We start from the raw sequence: 19,143 nt of genomic DNA, 5'->3' as shown, positions 1-19,143 counted from the left end.
CAGCATGCTAAAAGTATGGCAGTGCATGCTGGGATGTGTAGTTCCACAGCAGCTGGAGGGCCAAGGTTGAAGACCCCTGACTTAGGGTAACAAGGCAAGACGGTAAGGATACCAGGGTGTGTGATTCATTTCATTATGTATCATAAAATAAGTGGCTGTTAGAACATGGCGATAAGTAATCTAAATAAAAACTAATGGGGATGGAAAAAAGTTATTGTACATTTTTCGTTAGAGAGCACAGAGCCCCCCCCCCCTCCCCAATACAGATGGCACCAGCTTATAAACAACAATCTTGTGCCTCAATAACAATGTGCCTTCAAGTGTCTTTAATAAACGCACATGTTTTTATACTCTCGTACTTTGCTGTTTGATTGGTTTTTTGTTATTACATTTATTGGGATCAGATAATAGGTGTTGTCCTGACGTTAACCCCTTCATAGCCAGTTGGGTAACCTGACGGAGCACTCGCCGCTTTGCATTGGGGCGCAACCGTTAAAATAAAAATAATATGGAGGAAGTAAGGAGTCAGTGGGAAGTTAGTCTCCATACATTTCCTCTCTGTAGCCAACGTGTCAGAGAACAGGATTGAGACGGAGAGATCACCCGCTCATTACCACGTCTGATATAGTGAGGGCAAAACCCATTATGTTTCATTGCAGCTGTTACAGTAAAATATGTTGAAACACATCTTTGTAGAGAGACGCTGCAGTTGCTTCAGGGGATCCCCAGGTTATGGGGGGACGTGAGCAGCAGGAGAACAATATAGGAGCATAATCCCCAGACACACCAGTCCTTCAAGGGGTTAGAATCACTGCCAGCTCGTGTCGCATCTAATCTCTGATTCATATTTGTCACTGTGGCTCAAGCTCGGCTTCAATAGACAGACGTCGGGGGGGGGGGGGGGGGGGATGTATTGAGCCAGGTACACACTGGAGCAATATCGTCCCGATTGGCCAAATTGGAACGACAAATCTGGGCCTATCGTGCAGTGTGTATGTCCAATATGCTCGCTTCCGTGGTCGCATGCGATATCGCGGGATTGGCCGGTCTGCATGGCCAATCACACGATATTGCTTACGGCGCTGTAGATATTACTTGAAGGACGGAACGAGTGATCATTCCATCGTTCGTTAAATCGGGTAATGTGTACCGGCAATCATGCAACGTCCCTGAACATCGGACCGGTCGCCGGTCGCTCCAGTGTGTACCCAGCTTAAGCCTTGAAGAGAGATAAAGTACCAACCAGTCAGCTTCTTTTGTGTTACAGGCTGTGTTTGAAATATGACAGGAGCTGATCGGTTGGTACTTTATCCCTCTCCAAGGCTCAGTACATCCCCTAGAGCTGTTATTGTACTTGAGATCAGCAATATGGATTTGCAATACCAGAACAATAGTTTTGTCTTTATCATTCGCCAGATCAATTCAGCTTTTCCGGAAGAATAAAAATAAGTGTCTGCCGTAAAACTGTGGGCCTGATTCAGACCCGCTCGGGAGCGCATAGGGGGGTGGCTACACAAATGGAGGCATTCCCGAAGGAATGTGATGTCAGTGGAGAATGGAATGTGATGTCAGTGGAGAGCTTCCTGCTCTGTTAGAGCAGGAAGCTCTCTGGGGCTTGCGATGGACGAGACCCTACCACAAGGGTCTCGTCGCAAGCCCCGATGGTCGCGACCATCACCTGGCCGCTCGCAAAAGCTGTGGGTGGTCACCCACAGCTTAGCGAGCAGCCAGGAGGCCGCAACAAAAAAAAACAAAACGCCCTGATTCAGAGCGAGCGCTCAACAAGAGTTGAATGAGGCCCTGTGTTTTTTTGGGAATAAAACTTGTGTATAATGTACAAGTCTTGAATGTTTTTTTTTACATTTTAAGGGGTCTATGTACTAAGGGCCTGATTCAGAGGCGCTCGCTCTGAATCAAGGCGGATTTAAAAAAAAAAAAAAAAAAAAATCCACCTCCAGGCCGCTCGCATAGCTGTGGGTGACCACCCATAGCTTTTGCGAGCGGCCTGACGATGGTCGCGATTATCGTGACCATCGGGCTTGCGACGAGACCCTTGTGGTGGTAGGGTCTCGGTTCTCGCAAGCCCGAATGAACTTACTGCTCTAATAGAGCAGGAAGTTCACTACTGACATCACGAATGATGCGCTCGCGAGCGGGTCTGAATCAGGCCCTAAGCCTTGGACGGAGAGAAAATACCAACCAATCAGATCCTAACTGTCACTTTACAGGCTGTGTTTGAAAAATGACAGCTGGGAGCTGATTGGCTGGAGCACCATTTATCACAAGCAGCGAGTTTTAAAACCTTGTTGCGTATGATAAAAACTTGTTGATAAATGAGGCCCGTAAACCCCTATGAGACCATTTTAAGAGACCATCTGAAACAATATGCCGTGTGACCGTCGCAAACTAAGTCCGCTTCCGAGTAACGCCGCTTCATAGAAGTACGTGGAGGGTGTGGCCATTCAGCTGATGATGTGAATCTTCGTGGCAAACTGTGGGATTATGTAGAGATGAGCCCAGCTATATATGGCTGGTTCATTATACATTGGATTTTGAGTAGTTCTGGGGGTGTCAATTGGCGGTCGTCCATGTGAGGGTTGAAGCGAATGCAACTACAAAGTCCATCCGTGCGGCCTAATAGGTGCATTCTGAGATGCCCGATTTTAGCGTTTGCGCAGTAATATCGCATCATAAATATTTTTTTTAAGCAAGACCTATTGCAAAAAGGTTCTGCAAGCGCTGCACGCCTTTATACTTGTGGCTGCTGGGGAGAAGCATCTGCGTGGCAGAGCACACTGAGCCTAATGTGCCACTGGAATGACAAGCCAAAATACAGCGCTAACCTTTCAGGTGTAACTGGATTCCTCTGCCAAATCACCGCCGTGACAGGGTGGCTGTATTCAGGTGTCAGACTGTCACACGCAGTAAAGCTCTGACATTTCACGCCATACTAGAGTTATTTGTAGTGTAATGGTACATATTTCCTCTTTGGCGTGGTATCAGAGCACTCCGCTTCAATCTAAAAAAGATTCTGCTGCGCGCACAGCTGACGACGTGTGGCTCCCACATCCCCTGGCATTTCCAGGTCTGTCTGGAAGACGTTTGCTAAAACCACCAGCTATCTTTATTTTTTTTTATTTATTTTTTTTGGCTTCGCAATAATGAAACGGGATGCGTAATTACCCCATTTCCATTGTACTGCCTTCCAAAACTTTCTAGAGATGCGTTTGCACATATTAAGCCATTAAAGTTCTTTAAAAGACTTTGATTTTATTCGCCAAAAATAGAAATAAGACAACTGCATTGCAGCATAAATATCCTGGCGCACACATAAAAAAAAAAAATATTCAAAACTACTTAGCATGAGAAAAGAAATCATCCGGAGAGGAGATGGGTGGGTGGGAGGGGGGGGGGGGGACCTTTTATGAAAGAGCAAATTACCAGGATTATTGAAATAAGGAATATCAAGCCGCTCCTCATTGATTGGTATAAGATAGAAATGAGAATCATTTGGTAGGGTTAATAAACCTCAGAGAACGCGGCATTGACAGGCGCGCAATTAAGACCCTCAGATAAATCCTTGAAATCAGTAATATGATTGATTTTGGTGTCTATTTAAAAATGTTTCGCTGGCAAAGGAAAAAAAAGGGTTTTATTTGTTATTCTATTGTTATTTTATATAGAAAAAAAAAGGCCTTGGCATAATAAGGAGAACTATTGGGAAGATTCAGTTTAGCATCCTGGTCGAGCTCCTCTTGTGCCTGGATCTTGGTCCAGCTCTGTGGGTGTTCCTTGGTTACTGGGTTAGCCCTGTGATTGTTCCTGTTGTGCCTGGATCCTGGTCTAGCGTCTGTAGTGCTTTGGTTCCTGTTACAACTCTATGGGTGTTCCTGTAGTGCCTTGATCATGGTCCGTCCCTGTGGGTGATCCTGTGACGCATTGCTTCCTGGTCAAGCCCTATGGGTGCGCCTATAGCGCCTTGGTCACGGTCTATCTTTGTAGGTGTTCCTGTAGTACTTTAGCTCCTGGACCAGCCCTCTGTAGTGCCTTGGTTCCTGGTCTAGCTCTATGGGTGTTCCTGTAGTGCCTTTTGTTCCTGGCCTATCCCTGTGGATGTTACTGTAGTGCCCTGACTCCTGTTCCAGCCCTGTGATTGTTCCTGTAGTGCCTTGGTCCTGGTCCAGCCCTGTGACTGTTCCCATGGTGCCCTGGATCCTTGTCCAGCCCCATGGGTGTTCCTGTAGTGCCTTGGTTCCTTGTCTAATAATATGAGTGCGTCTGTGGTGTCTTGGGTCCTGGTCCAGCCTTCTGAGTGTTCCTGTAGTGCTTTGGTCCTGGTTCAGCCTTCTGAGTGTTCCTGTATTGCCTTGGTTCTGGTTCAGCTTTCTGAGTGTTCCTATAGTGTTTTGGTTCTGGTTCAGCTTTCTGAGTGTTCCTGTAGTGCTTTGGTCCTTGTTCAGCTTTCTGAGTGTTCCTGTATTGCCTTGGTTCTGGTTCAGCTTTCTGAGTGTTCCTGTAGTGCCTTGGTTCTGGTTCAGCCTTCTGAGCGTTCCTGTAGTGTTTTGGTCCTGGTTTAGCCCTGTGAATGTGAGCTATGTTTAAAGGGAACTGGATTTATACCCTAGGTTTTCACCTATGTTGCCTAGCTGTTAGTCTGACTCTGACCTGTAAACTAAAATATTGCATGTTACAAGTAAATCCTATTTGTTTCTATCATTTTTGCTTTGTTTAGACCACTAATTTCATGTTCATTCTTAAACCTACAAGTTCATTCTGAAAATTAATTTAAGGGAGTTATCTTGTTTATTCATTACATATGTATCCTGTAGAACTTTTTGCGTTCCTAGGAAACTATCTTCACTCAAAGGTTATTTGTGAAACTCAAAACGTTTGATAGATAAGGTGCTGTGTCCTCTCTCTGCCCACAGGTGGCACTGCTGCTATTTATGGGGCTGCTTTTAGGAACAAACAAGATGACAATATTAATGATTGTAACAATATTAATGACTGTAATATTAATACAGTTTAGTATAAGGTACTTTGCCCATAAAGGCAGCATTTCACTTCTGATTTTTTGATAGACTCTGCTCGCTTATTATTTTTTGATTGAAACGTGTCTCTTTTAATGAACTGGACATATTTATTTTTAAGTTGTAAAGCCGTGCATGAGCTCACCCTTCTAGTCAGGCTGGGGTGGCCCCAGTCCTCCCCTCCCCTGGTTATATTAAGCAGACAATGCTGATGTCATGCATAGTCCCCTCTTTCCATTGTGGGAGAATGTGCCAGGAAGCCTCTGCTGTGAGCTGTCTTTCTTAAGCAGCCCAAACTCTCGGAGCTATAGCGGTATCTGTCCAGCATCTGTTCCCCCATCCTGTGCAGCGCTAACTCTGCAGAGCACGTGGGAAGGCGCAGGCGGATAGTTTATACGCACCAGTATACCAGTGGCCCGTGCGTGTTACACTGGTGGATGTGACTCAGCAAAGTTACAGATCACGTCCTGTTTCTGGGCCCGATTGAGTGGTGCGCACATCTCCAAAGCAGTACGGTAGCCCAGCATCACAATGTTCCCACGTAGTGTTGGTGGGCGCTATGTGACAGCGTCCTGACGGTACTCTGCGGGCATCGCCTGGTTCTGAATTTCCTCTCGTGTATTAATAACAGACTGACCATTAACAATGCGATATGTTACTAGTTTTATTTCATCCGGAGTGTACTGCTTGTCGTAACGATCACCCATCCCTATATTTACTCATTTTCTACCCAAAGGGACAAAAAGTGTCTTATTTGTTTTTTACCCATTTAATTTGCTTGTTGTGTTATCCCCAAAAATAGTTAGAGGCTACTATCACATGCTACATTTCCAAACTGAGCCTGTCGGAACCCCCAAATCCTGCAATATGACTCTCCGTATAAAATGCTCTGCACCTGAATTGCCGACTTTACATATTGATGCACTACCTGTGCTGAATGAAATGAAAACAAGGATTTTTTAAATTTATTTTATAGCATAAAATAATGAGTTTAGCGCGGGTAACTGCGAGAGTAAGGGAGTAATGAAGTGACTAGTTCAGGAGCAGTGCGCGTTGTACTGGGTGGAAAAGGGTTAATATGCGAGGATCTGTACCTCTCATCCATAGCACAGAACGCACTTGTGTCTGTACCTCTCATCCATAGCACAGAACGCACTTGTGTCTGTACCTCTCATCCACAGCGCAGAATGCACTTGTGTCTGTACCTCTCATCCATAGCACAGAGCGCACTTGTGTCTGTACCACTCATCCATAGCTGTGCCTCTCATCCATAGCACAGAACGCACTTGTGTCTGTACCTCTCATCCATAGCACAGAACGCACTTGTGTCTGTACCTCTCATCCATAGCACAGAACGCACTTGTGTCTGTACCTCTCATCCATAGCACAGAACGCACTTGTGTCTGTGCCTCTCATCCATAGCACAGAACGCACTTGTGTCTGTACCTCTCATCCATAGCACAGAACGCACTTGTGTCTGTGCCTCTCATCCATAGCACAGAACGCACTTGTGTCTGTGCCTCTCATCCATAGCACAGAACGCACTTGTGTCTGTACCTCTCATCCATAGCACAGAACGCACTTGTGTCTGTACCTCTCATCCATAGCACAGACCGCACTTGTGTCTGTATCTCTCATCCATAGCACAGAACGCACTTGTGTCTGTACCTCTCATCCATAGCACAGAACGCACTTGTGTCTGTACCTCTCATCCATAGCACAGAACGCACTTGTGTCTGTACCTCTCATCCATAGCGCAGAACACACTTGTGTCTGTACCTCTCATCCATAGCGCAGAACGCACTTGTGTCTGTACCTCTCATCCATAGCACAGAACGCACTTGTGTCTGTACCTCTCATCCATAGCTCAGAACGCACTTGTGTCTGTACCTCTCATCCACAGCACAGAACGCACTTGTGTCTGTACCTCTCATCCATAGCGCAGAACGCACTTGTGTCTGTACCTCTCATCCATAGCACAGAACGCACTTGTGTCTGTGCCTCTCATCCATAGCGCAGAACGCACTTGTGTCTGTACCTCTCATCCATAGCACAGAACGCACTTGTGTCTGTACCTCTCATCCATATCGCAGAACACACTTGTGTCTGTACCTCTCATCCATAGCACAGAACGCACTTGTGTCTGTACCTCTCATCCATAGCACAGAACGCACTTGTGTCTGTGCCTCTCATCCATATCGCAGAACACACTTGTGTCTGTACCTCTCATCCATAGCACAGAACGCACTTGTGTCTGTACCTCTCATCCATAGCTCAGAACGCACTTGTGTCTGTACCTTTTATTGCATTTAGCTTTATGGCAAATGATTTGCTCAACTTCTATTTGGGGTATTATGGTAATTTTGGGGGTAACCAGTCAGATTGTCGACTTTCAGAATGTCGACAGGTTCTGAATGTTGCCGTGGACTTAAGGTCGACAACCAATATCTCGACATTAAAAAATGGCGACATGTTGATAATGTGGTACTCCCACCACTGACTGGACCACCACCAATCTGCTAGTTGAAGTTAGTAGGAGGAGTGGGAAAATCGTTTGTCTTCTCCCAGAGATCCGTCCTCACATTAAGGAAACTTTATGGTCCAGTTACTGTACATGAGCTGAGAGTGAGGACAGACGCTGTCGGCAGCTACTGGGAGCGAGTAGCTGATCGCTAACACTGTGATCATTAAGCAGTTTATCCCTTTTGTGAGCCATAAGTACCGTAGTGTACCCCTGTTAAATGTGGTGTTTTGCTGTTAACCCTTCGGCTGTCCGAGTGCTCGGCGTGGAAGGAACAGCGGATACGGGCAGGCGTAAGAGGTAATTGAAGGTGATCTTTGCAATCCGCGCTGAGTGCTCTTTGAGACGTTAAGCTAAACCTTCCCGCTCTAATATCCACACTGGAAGCTTGTAAGAATTCCCAGCTGTGCCAGGCACTTGTGGTTTGATCTCAAGAATCACAGATGACTCGTAAATGGTTTTCCGTGCTGGGTAGCGCGGGCTCGCAGAGGACAGATAACAGCGCAGTCTGAGCCGTCTTCTGTGTTCTGCTAATTAGCCGCCACCACCGATCTGACAACACACCCTGCTTGTAAGAGGCCCTGCGTCTCCTGCCGCTCACCCCCCCCCCCCCCGTTTACCAGCAGACCATGTCTCCGGCACCGCGCACTCCGGCACCGCGCAGAGCCACGCTAGGCAGCTGTCAGCTGCAATTTTTAATAACCTCCCACTTAGATCAGGCCAAGGCTTCTGCTTCTCCAGTATTGATATTTTATGAACGATCCCGATGGGGGATGGTAGGGTTAAAGTATGTAAATTGCCGCAGCCTCTAATTTTATTGATTTTAGACACTGCTGGAAAAAAGAAGCCCTCTCATTAAGATGCATATATAATACATGTCACCAGGCTGCAGACTGGGCTGATGGGATGTGCCCCCTTAAAATGACAAATGCAGGGCGGATAGTCTTAATATATAGGCATTGTCTAAAGTGTGATCAATGGGATTTCAGCCTCTTAAATCCAATTTAAACCCATTTCAGCACTTTGCATCACAACTTTTACATTAATGTAGGTTCTTAGAGAGAAGAGCAAGATTACATTACATGGGGAGGCCTGGTAAGGGGCGCGTAGATGGGTTAAGGCAGAGATTCCCAAAGGATAGCCATGCTTGAGCAGAGGTGACTTAATTAATACCTCAGTCAACTTGATTTAACCATCCACGCTCAATCATGGCTATCCTTAAAACATGGACTGTAAAGGCGGAGTTTGGGAGTCTCTGAGTTAAGGCAGATATGGAGGAAAGAATGATGCCTATCCAGCCTTTCCTCCTTATTTTCATCCTCGCAGGTCCCGCCGCAGGGGGCGTGTCCGGAGCAGGGGTTGAGATGGAGCGAGGGTACGCGCTCGTGGCTATACAAATCAATCAGTAAAATGCAGCGCTGTTACCAGAGGACGCTGCATTATATTTGATGTGGCCGTATGTGAGTTATTATATAGAGCCCACAGTATTTTTTTTTTCCCCATTACCAACCAGCCAATGATGAAATCCGCAGGGTGTAACGCTGCATTGCAGGGAGGGCCTGATTTAAAGATGGACGTAATGCGATTTTTTGCAGAATGCGTCACAGCTGCACTGAGCACAAGCGGCGATGGACTAGCAATGACGGACGCAGAGAGAATTTATTCGCAAAGTGAGTGATAAGTAGTCAGCGTTTGGGAAAGGTAACGGGGGTTGGTTTAAAAAGAAAAAGCAGCCGTGTCTGGGCGTGCCTTAGTGAGCCCCTGCAAATTAGTTTGCCGCTGGAGAGGCCCCGGCGTCTTAGCAGAGCCGCTCTGTTAGAGACAGCATAGCCTTACTTAGACTGATGCTTTCCGCTGTGGTACGTAAGCAGCGGATGTGCGTCACCAGAGGTGGGCTTCTCAATACACAAGACATCAGAGTCAGCATACTTTTGCAAGTCCTTTGCGTATGGAATCGCAGTCGCAACAGTGCCAGCTTGCATCTGAACAGATTTCGGTGCCACCTTACAGCATGAATGTGTCTCCCATCAGCTATCTTCTCTATTACTTCTTCCCCATGTAGTGCCCATTCAGCGCATCTTAATGGAAAAAGTACTGGGCAGCTATTGAGTAGCCAGGTAATAACGCCCATGTAGTGCCTTAATCAGGGTGATACTGTATCCGCATGCAGTTTGTATGACCATCCCGTGTTTTGCGGGTTTCCAAAGTGTTATGGTCGGGTTATGCGGGCATTGTTGAACGCACCCGTTGTCTGGGCGAGAAACCCTCTGCCCTGTAAAAAGTGGATGAACCAAGAATATATGCCCTGTGTAGCAGAAGTGAATGGGGCATCCTGTTCTCCGGTCACGCCATTCAGGCCGTAGAGTTTTTTCAGTGCAGTGACTTTAACTCTTTTGGATATGTTAGGACAAATTAGATTGCAAGCTCCAATGCTGTGTCTGTATTCCTCTGATTGTACAAACACTGTTGGTGCCATTAACTACAGAGCCAGCAGGGGACTAATGCTCTGAAGAATACGCGTGCTACTATAACTGCACAGTTTGTCTATTCAAGTCTGTGACTTAGGATATGGACTAGTGTAGCTATATGGCAGTATGCAGTCAACAACTGCTCAATTCTATTCTGATCGTCAAGAAAAGCGAAGACACTGCTTCCCTCTCCTCTGCAACAGATTATCAAGAATATTTCTGTCTGTACATTAAAAAAAGGAAACTAAGCAGATGTGACACTAGAACATAAGTACTCAGGGCTCACTGGGATTTGTAGTTCCACAGCAGCTAGCCAGCCACAGGCTACTACACCTGTTTCTTCTCACCACCTTGTACGAATGCTCTCCTTGATTGCCGAATTCTATCCATGTAACCCTTTTCCCTTAACTGCACTGCAAGATAAAATATGCTTCAAATCTTCCGACTGGTGATTTAACATCATTGTCCCTCCATGATCCTCTACCCACCTGCCATGAATTTTAAAGCCGCGTGCCAACTCAAGGTTTCCACCGATAACGCTACAGCACGGCGCCCCCCTCCCAGAACTCCATAATAAATAAATAAGTTTCATGCTTACTCCTCTTCCCGCCGTGCTCCACGGTTTAAAAAATAAAAATAAAAAAATAAGATTTTCCATCCGTTTTAGGAGGGGAAAGTAAAATCTGAAATAGAAGAAAAATAAATAAATTATTTATTTAACAAAAAAAAATGATATATTTTCCAGCCGTCAGGTAGGGGAAACAAAAATCTGGAATAGAATAGAAGAAAAAAAAATGTATTTTAAAAAAAAAATAATTATATTTTCTGGCCGTCTTAGGAGGGTAGAGAAAAATCTGGAATAGAATAGAAGAAAAAAAAAATATTTAAAAAAAAAAATAAAAAAATTATATTTTCTGGCTGTCTTAGGAGGATAGAGAAAAATCTGGAATAGAATTTAAAAAAAAAAAAAAAGTTATTGATTTGACCTCCTACCTAAAATAATGTTCTTTAGATCTAAAGCTGGTTAGACACATTATCTAGCTGGGCTCGGTGAAGCGGAAACATTCCACAACCTCAACCTTTTCCCTGACCCTCCGCTTTTAACAACTGCCGACACCGTTTTGTGCTGTTATGTGACCATGCACCGATGAAATCTGTCAAACAGCTTCTTGAGTTATTAGGCTGTCTGACTCTGACCTTTCTGCAATCAAAGATATATGACTTAAGGGCTCGGATTTGCCATGGCAACCGGCCCAATTTGCTGCCGTGAGAAAAGGTCTAATTGTTGCAGAAATTTAATGATCTACAGCGACATCAGGGCTGTGAGATTTTATGAACTGTTTACACCGTAATTTTCATTTTGTTAATGCCATCCCTTCTTTTTTTTCTCTCTCTCCAAACCCCCCCCCCACCCACCCCATTTCCCTTTTATTTTATTGTAACCCGTTCGGTTCTGCCGCAGCAACAGCTGTCTGAGCGCAGGATGAACGTGGGAAATCAGCCGGTTGCTTTATTGAGATGATTGCAGAGTTCTGTATATTTTTAGATGGCTTTTTTTTTTTCTGTTAGATATTATTAATACTGTACTTTTTTTTTTAGCTATTTTAATTAAGTAGAAGCGATATGGGGGATAAAAACACCCTACATGGCTTTCTTTATATAAAGAGGCTGTATGTAAAACAAGATGGATAAAGGCTACAACATTTTTATATGCTTTACAAATAAATACTACTGATACAATGGTAAGGGGGAGGGATGAGTGATTGGGGGGGGGTGTAAAAACTGGTGGTATCTTGTGAGCTATGACGTGCTAGTCGCCCTGCGTGTCTGGGTACGGTGACCTTAATAGGGTGGAATAATGGCAGCAATTAGTGCACCAGACAGGAAGGAAAACACAGCCGAGGAGAAAGGCCTTTCCCTGAATGCTGCAGTTCAGTGTCCTGCGCCAGAGCGGAGATTCGCTCTGTCACTGTTCCCTCGCCACCGTGCAGGGAACAGGATCCAGTCGGCCAGCAATTGCAGTCGCCGCCTCTGGGAGCCTTGTGGTCATCCAGGAGTTTCTGGTGCAGCCACTTCACATCCGTGCTCTTTAAAATAACGCATTATTAGCGCATCTGCAGTACAGCCAATGAAAGCCTACAGCTTAGGGCTCGTACCTAATTACCGCTTATCATGCGCCTGCGGTGCGCTCCATCTCGGCAGCAGTCATGAAGAACGCACCGCCGGACGGGTCATCAGCGCAAGGCAGTAGCGCTGTCTGCGTTTACCATCCGTCAAGCACTCTGAAGGATCCTGTAGGATGATGTTGCGTTCACCGTAGGGTTTTGAACCATATTTGAAGTGATGTCACTCTCATAAGGCGGTAACGCAGCTGACATGGGACGTCCCACAGGCTCATTAGTTCATACGTTCATACCTACATCGCGCTAATGGAGGCGGCATGCTCTTATTTCTATGTCCTGAGCGCAATGTACATGTGATCATTCAATTATAACTCAAGGAAGTAGAACTTAATATTATCGTTAGGATATATTTCAAACATGACAATATAAGGTATTGGGAACTACATTATAATCTCATTACGCTCCTATTTATGTGCTTGTACTATATTGTGCTGCTCTAATGTGGATTGGGTTCCCTGCTTTCACACCGGCATAGGATGGGTAAAACTGGCATCTGTTATATGGCTGCCAGCTGTGCGTCTGACATGAGGCCCCTTACAAAGTGGGCACCGGCTCTCCCGGTAACACTCCATAAGTGGGTGTGGTACAAAGTATCGACATTCAGAATTTCGACATGGTCAATAGTGTAAGTCGGCATAACGTTTTTTCTACTGTTAGGGCTCTATGCCTAACTGCAGCCTAACCCTAAACCTATAATGTCGACATTAACAAAATCGCATAACGTCCACTGAACTCCAGTATAACCGTAAATCCCAAACACAGCACTTTGCAGAGTAATAAGTAGATGCAGACGCTAAAGTTTGTTTCTTGTAAAACTCCCGTTATGCACAGAAAACACAATTAACAAACTGTAGCGTTAAAGTCAGGCGCCAACATCCCTGAACAAATGCGGTTTTCGGTTCCGTAAAAAGATTACGACATGCCGGAGAGCCGGCAAAGGGTGATGACCACACAAAATCTGCCAAGAGGCAGTTGGGATGGATTTTTAACGTGTGACATTAGCGTCTGCCTGGGAACCCGCCTGCATTTCTCTAGAAGTCTAAACCAAACTCTCAACTCCATCCTGTAAAAGTTTTTGATAATCTGGTTTGTACACACTCTCTTAGCTGTCTGTTGTGCAGTTGGGATCCACTGTGTATATTTGGTACAATAAGATGTAGCGCTTCATAGTGATCTAAATATTGCACTTAAGTGTTTGAAATGAGGACAGCGTGTTACACTTGCTCTTACCATGGCAATGTAGGCAGTCAGGATTTCAGCCTAAAGGTGGGTACACACCTAGCAGATATTTCTGCAGATCATGGTCGTTCATATACACTGAACGACCATCATCTTCCAGGCATCCGCAAGTCCCGTTGGTCGAGGGCGGGTCTGCCCCCCTCCCCGCGGCTGCCGCTGCATGTGAAGACCGGCCGTACACACTGAATGAATGTTTTATGGGCATGTTCGTGATAACACATACAGGGGTCTATTTACTAAGCAGTGTTAGGAGACGGAGTGAAAAGTGATAAGGTACCAGCCAGTCAGCTCCTGTCATTTTTCAAACACAGCCTGTGAGATGGCAGTTAGGAGCTGATTGGCTGGCACCTTATCACTTTTCACTTCTCCTAACACTGCTTAGTAAATAGACCCCACAGTGCTGATAGGAATATTGTCTCTCTCTACATTGTTAGTACGAGGTACTCTATAAATCTGCATTCCCAATGGGGCTTTAAAAAAATATTGGTGCTCCATTCAGCTGTACAGTATTTTCCCCAGGCTCTGTTGCTCCTCAGCCAGGACCTTGGAGGAGCAAGTAACCACAGGGAGATTGCAGCCTCTTATTGGTTCCTGACCCAGTCTCTGACTGGGGCATGAAGCGCCCACTGGGGGAATGCAGTGATAGGAGCCCATACTTAGGGGTGTGGCCAGCCTCCAGAGGGGGTGTGGCCAGTCTCCACAGAGACTTGCCTAACCATTAGAGAGAGTGCATGGACTGGGCCCCTTAAAAATGTATATACAGTAAATACTGCTAGTGCATGCATGATAATGTACCTGATTAATAACAGCAATGCATTGTAGGAAATACACCATGGTACTGTGCAGTATAATGTCACATATGTACAGTTCAAGTGCACAGTCTTGAACCTGATCCCTAGAGGAGTGGGTGGGCCCTCAGGCAGTGGGGCCCACCGGGGGTTTCCCCTGTACCCCTGTGGGCCAGTCCGACCCTTTCCTGACCACACCCATCTATGCAGCCATTTTTAGAATAGCGAAGGTTATTAGCTTGATATCGTAAATGGAAGCGTATAGCTTAGTCGGTTCTAGTAAGGTCTTTACAAAGCACTTAAAGTAATACATCTGGTTACAGCCAATTGGATGACTGCTTTCATTTTATAAACTGTATGATAATTGTGACTGCACCTGGTTGGTATGTGGTACAGCACTCTTTCTGCACCAGGTTTCTCGTGACATGTGCAACAACATACTTTATATTGTGACAGCTATTCTATCCCGAATCATTTGTTAGATACATTCTCCAGCAGTGCATCTAACGCCTTTCCATCAAGGTTTGGTGTTTGCAATCCAGAAGTACCACTTATCACATAGCTGGAAAAGCTATTCAGCTCTGTGATGATGGGCGCACTGCAGTGTTGGATACACTCTCCATAAGAGTGTAGATGTTAGATATAGCACAGAGCTTATGGTTGCAGAATAGTATTTTAGTGTCTATTTTGCACACATAACCAAAGACTGGGTAGGCAGCCTGTGACACTCTAGCTGCTGTGGAACTACACATCCCAGAATGCCCTGCCACAGTTTTGCTCTTAGGGCATGGTGAAAGGGTGGCAGGGCGCATGCTGGGATGTGTAGTTCCACAGAGGGTCCTAGCTTAGAGTGTGTCCTATAAATATTACAGCATGCTGGGGACTCGTGTGTCGCTGTGACATGAATGCCTCTCTCTTATTCCAGATGTCAGGAAAGCATTGGAGGATTCGCAAGATGTCATGAAGAACTTTGAGTCCAGGGTTGAGTTTACGAAGGACCTGCAGAGAATGAGCAGTGTAAGAGGGCACAGGGCAGAGGTTGAGGAACGGGGATTATGGTCGTTAGGTCAATAATACAGTGTCACCATTCATAATATTGAAACCACAATGTCACCATGTCGATATGTTCACAGTATTGAAATTGGAAATCTCAACATGTGAAATCCTGACATTCTCAGAATGTCGACATTAGTGCTAGGCTGGGGACGAGGAGGGTAGGCATTAGGGGGTGGCTAGGTTGCAGACAGGAGGGTTACGGTTAGGCTGCTGAAAGGTGGGTTAGGGCCAGGCTGCTGACTGGAGGGTTAGGGCCAGGCTACTGACAGGAGGGTTAGAACTATGCTGCTGACAGGAGGGTTAGGGCTAGGCTGCTGACAGGAGGGTTAGGGCTAGGCTGCTGACAGGAGGGTTAGGGCTAGGCTGCTGACAGGAGGGTTAGGGACAGGGTGCTGACAGGAGGGTTAGGGACAGGGTGCTGACAGGAGGGTTAGGGACAGGGTGCTGACAGGAGGGTTAGGGACAGGGTGCTGACAGGAGGGTTAGAGCCAGGCTGCTGACAGGAGGGTTAGGGCCAGGCTGCTGATAGGAGGGTTAGGGCCAGGCTACTGACAGGAGGGTTAGGGCCAGGCTGCTGACAGGAGGGTTAGGGCCAGGCTGCTGACAGGAGGGTTAGGGCCAAGCTGCTGACTGGAGGGTTAGGGCCAGGGTGCTGACAGGAGGGTTAGGGCCAGGCTGCTGACAGGAGGGTTAGGGCCAGGCTGCTGACAGGAGGGTTAGGGCCAAGCTGCTGACTGGAGGGTTAGGGCCAGGGTGCTGACAGGAGGGTTAGGGCCAGGCTGCTGACAGGAGGGTTAGGGCCAAGCTGCTGACTGGAGGGTTAGGGCTAGGCTGCTGACAGGAGGGTTAGGGACAGGGTGCTGACAGGAGGGTTAGGGACAGGGTGCTGACAGGAGGGTTAGGGACAGGGTGCTGACAGGAGGGTTAGGGACAGGGTGCTGACAGGAGGGTTAGGGACAGGGTGCTGACAGGAGGGTTAGAGCCAGGCTGCTGACAGGAGGGTTAGGGCCAGGCTGCTGATAGGAGGGTTAGGGCCAGGCTACTGACAGGAGGGTTAGGGCCAGGCTGCTGACAGGAGGGTTAGGGCCAGGCTGCTGACAGGAGGGTTAGGGCCAAGCTGCTGACTGGAGGGTTAGGGCCAGGGTGCTGACAGGAGGGTTAGGGCCAGGCTGCTGACAGGAGGGTTAGGGCCAGGCTGCTGACAGGAGGGTTAGGGCCAAGCTGCTGACTGGAGGGTTAGGGCCAGGGTGCTGACAGGAGGGTTAGGGCCAGGCTGCTGACAGGAGGGTTAGGGCCAAGCTGCTGACTGGAGGGTTAGGGCCAGGGTGCTGACAGGAGGGTTAGGGACAGGGTGCTGACAGGAGGGTTAGGGACAGGGTGCTGACAGGAGGGTTAGGGCCAGGGTGCTGACAGGAGGGTTAGGGCCAGGCTGCTGACAGGTGGGTTAGCGGAGGGTTAGGGCTAGGCTATGGGTTGGGGGGTTAGGTTGAGGCACTAGAGGTAGGGGTTAGTGATAGAGCCAGTGTACTTAACCAAGGGTTAGGCTGCCGACAGGAGGGTTAGAGCTAGGCTGCTGACAGGAGGGTTAGAGCTAGGCTGCTGACAGGAGGGTTAGGGCTAGGCTGCTGACAGGAGGGTTAGGCTGCTGACAGGAGGGTTAGGGCCAGGCTGCTGACAGGAGGGTTAGGGCCAGGCTGCTGACAGGAGGGTTAGAGCTAGGCTGCTGACAGGAGGGTTAGAGCTAGGCTGCTGACAGGAGGGTTAGAGCTAGGCTGCTGACAGGAGGGTTAGAGCTAGGCTGCTGACAGGAGGGTTAGAGCTAGGCTGCTGACAGGAGGGTTAGAGCTAGGCTGCTCACAGGATGGTTAGAGCTAGGCTGCTGACAGGAGGGTTAGGGCCAGGCTGCTGACAGGAGGGTTAGGCCTATGCTGCTGACAGGACGGTTAGAACTAGGCTGCTGACAGGACGGTTAGACCCAGGCTGCTGACAGGAGGGTTAGAGATAGACTGCTGACAGGTGGGTTAGGGCCAGGCTGCTGACAGGAGGGTCAGGGCTAGGCTGCGGACAGGAGGGTTAGGGTTGGGCACTAGGAGGAGGGTTAGGCTGTGGACGGGAGGGTTAGGCATTAGGGGGCGGCTAGGCAACGGACGGAAGGGTTAGGCATTAGGTAGTGGCTAGGCTGTGGATGGAAGGGTTAGTTAGGCATTAGGGGGTGGCTAAGCTGCGGATGGGAGGGTTAGAGTTAGGCATTAGGGGGTGGCTAAACTGCGGATGGAAGGGTTATAGTTAGGCATTAGGTGGTGCAGACGGGAGGGTTAGGGCTAAGCTATGGGTTGGGGGGTTAGGTTGAGGCACTAGAGGTAGGGGTTAGTGATAGAGCCAGTGTACTTAACCAAAACGCCGTTCAATCAGATGACTACACTGGATCTGAAAGTCACATCGGAAGACGCCACTGGAATCTCTGCAGCCGCCTGGAGCAGATACGTCGCCGCAGGGCCACCAGGGACGATATGTTGACATTATGACCATATGACATAGCATACCACACCTGGGGAAGGAACGTTCAGTGTTTCGTAGTGAGGGTCGCTGTACCTTAGGTGCCTTATTACTTACAAGTAGCGAGAAAACCAATCTCTTTCTCTCTTACTGCAGGAGTCCAGTGAGTTCTGTGATATCCGGGAAGAAGCCAACGAGGGGACAGTGTCCACAAAAGGTATCGCACCCGGTCACACAGCTTGTGGTCCTTTCTGCGTTATATAGAGGGTTGTTCTGCTTTCTTATGCTCATATACGTTATAGTGACAGAACTGGCGGTGTAAGAGGTAAATAGGTTTCCCGCTACCCCTGTTGGCCGTATACTGTGTGTTCTCATAGTCATCCCTTATTGATATAGTGACGGCAGAGGGGCTCATGCGCAGCGGAGATTACTCCTGTTGGCGGAGCATACCCCGCATTTTGCCGCATTGCGCATGATCTGGAACAATTGGAGTCGATGCAAAGTGCCGCGCAGCTTTACGTACGGTGGAAGAGGTCTAACTGGGCTGCAATGGGACGTTCTCCTGTTGGCACAATGACGGGCTATGCCGAGTTGGACGTAAGTGTAAATTTCGCCTGTTTCCAGGCATTTAGATTGCGCTAAATATACAGTAAGCTGGAACAAGTGCGCACAGATAATGATGATGAGTAGCAAGCATGGCGTACAGATTAGGGGCGGGCACACCGCATGAGGCGTACAATTCTGCATATGGGGGAGTATACACCTTTATTTCATGCACGCAATGCGGAAACACATACACCCGATTTGCAAATTCCATACACTTGGCACGGGTTGGGTACGGGATGCCAGCACTCGGGATCCCGGCGGTCAAAATCCCAATGTTAGTATTCCGACAGGGTTAGGATACCAACACCTATGGGTTGGTATCCTAACCCACTCCCTACACTGACTCTAATCCTTCCTCCCCGGTCCCTAAACCTAATCTCCCTAGTGCCTAAACCTAACCTCCCCCTCCCCGCACCCTAACCCTCCCCCTAGTGCATAGCCCTAACCCTCCCCCCTAGTGCATATAACCATCCCCCTAGTGCATAGCCCTAACCCTCCCTCTAGTGCATATAACCCTCCCCCTAGTGCATAGCCCTAACCCTCCTCCCTAGTGCATATAACCATCCCCCTAGTGCATATAACCCTCCCCCTAGTGCATAGCCCTAACCCTCCCCCCTAGTGCATAGCCCTAACCCTCCCTCTAGTGCATATAACCCTCCCCCTAGTGCATAGCCCTAACCCTCCCTCTAGTGCATATAACCCTCCCCCTAGTGCATAGACCTAACCCACTACTTACCTTTGAAATGCTGGCGCCGG

At 47.7% G+C, this 19,143-nt stretch overlaps 1 protein-coding gene across 2 annotated transcripts in view; it reads left to right on the top strand.

Moving 5' to 3' along the window:
- URI1 (URI1 prefoldin like chaperone) overlaps positions 1-19,143 on the top strand; it is a 99,300-nt gene that overhangs the window by 66,499 nt on the left and 13,658 nt on the right. For both annotated transcript variants that reach the window (XM_088451065.1, XM_088451066.1), the window contains 2 exons: positions 15,155-15,246; positions 17,938-17,998. In XM_088451065.1, the coding sequence (XP_088307191.1) occupies positions 15,155-15,246; positions 17,938-17,998 (153 nt within the window). The remainder of the gene's footprint in view (positions 1-15,154; positions 15,247-17,937; positions 17,999-19,143) is intronic.

The sequence above is a fragment of the Taudactylus pleione genome, unplaced genomic scaffold (genome assembly GCF_031769625.1).
Source record: "Taudactylus pleione unplaced genomic scaffold, aTauple2 ptg000537l, whole genome shotgun sequence".
Taxonomy (NCBI): Eukaryota; Metazoa; Chordata; class Amphibia; order Anura; family Myobatrachidae; genus Taudactylus; species Taudactylus pleione.
Note: the sequence above shows the minus strand (reverse complement) of the source record. Positions and strands in the feature narration are given on the sequence as shown.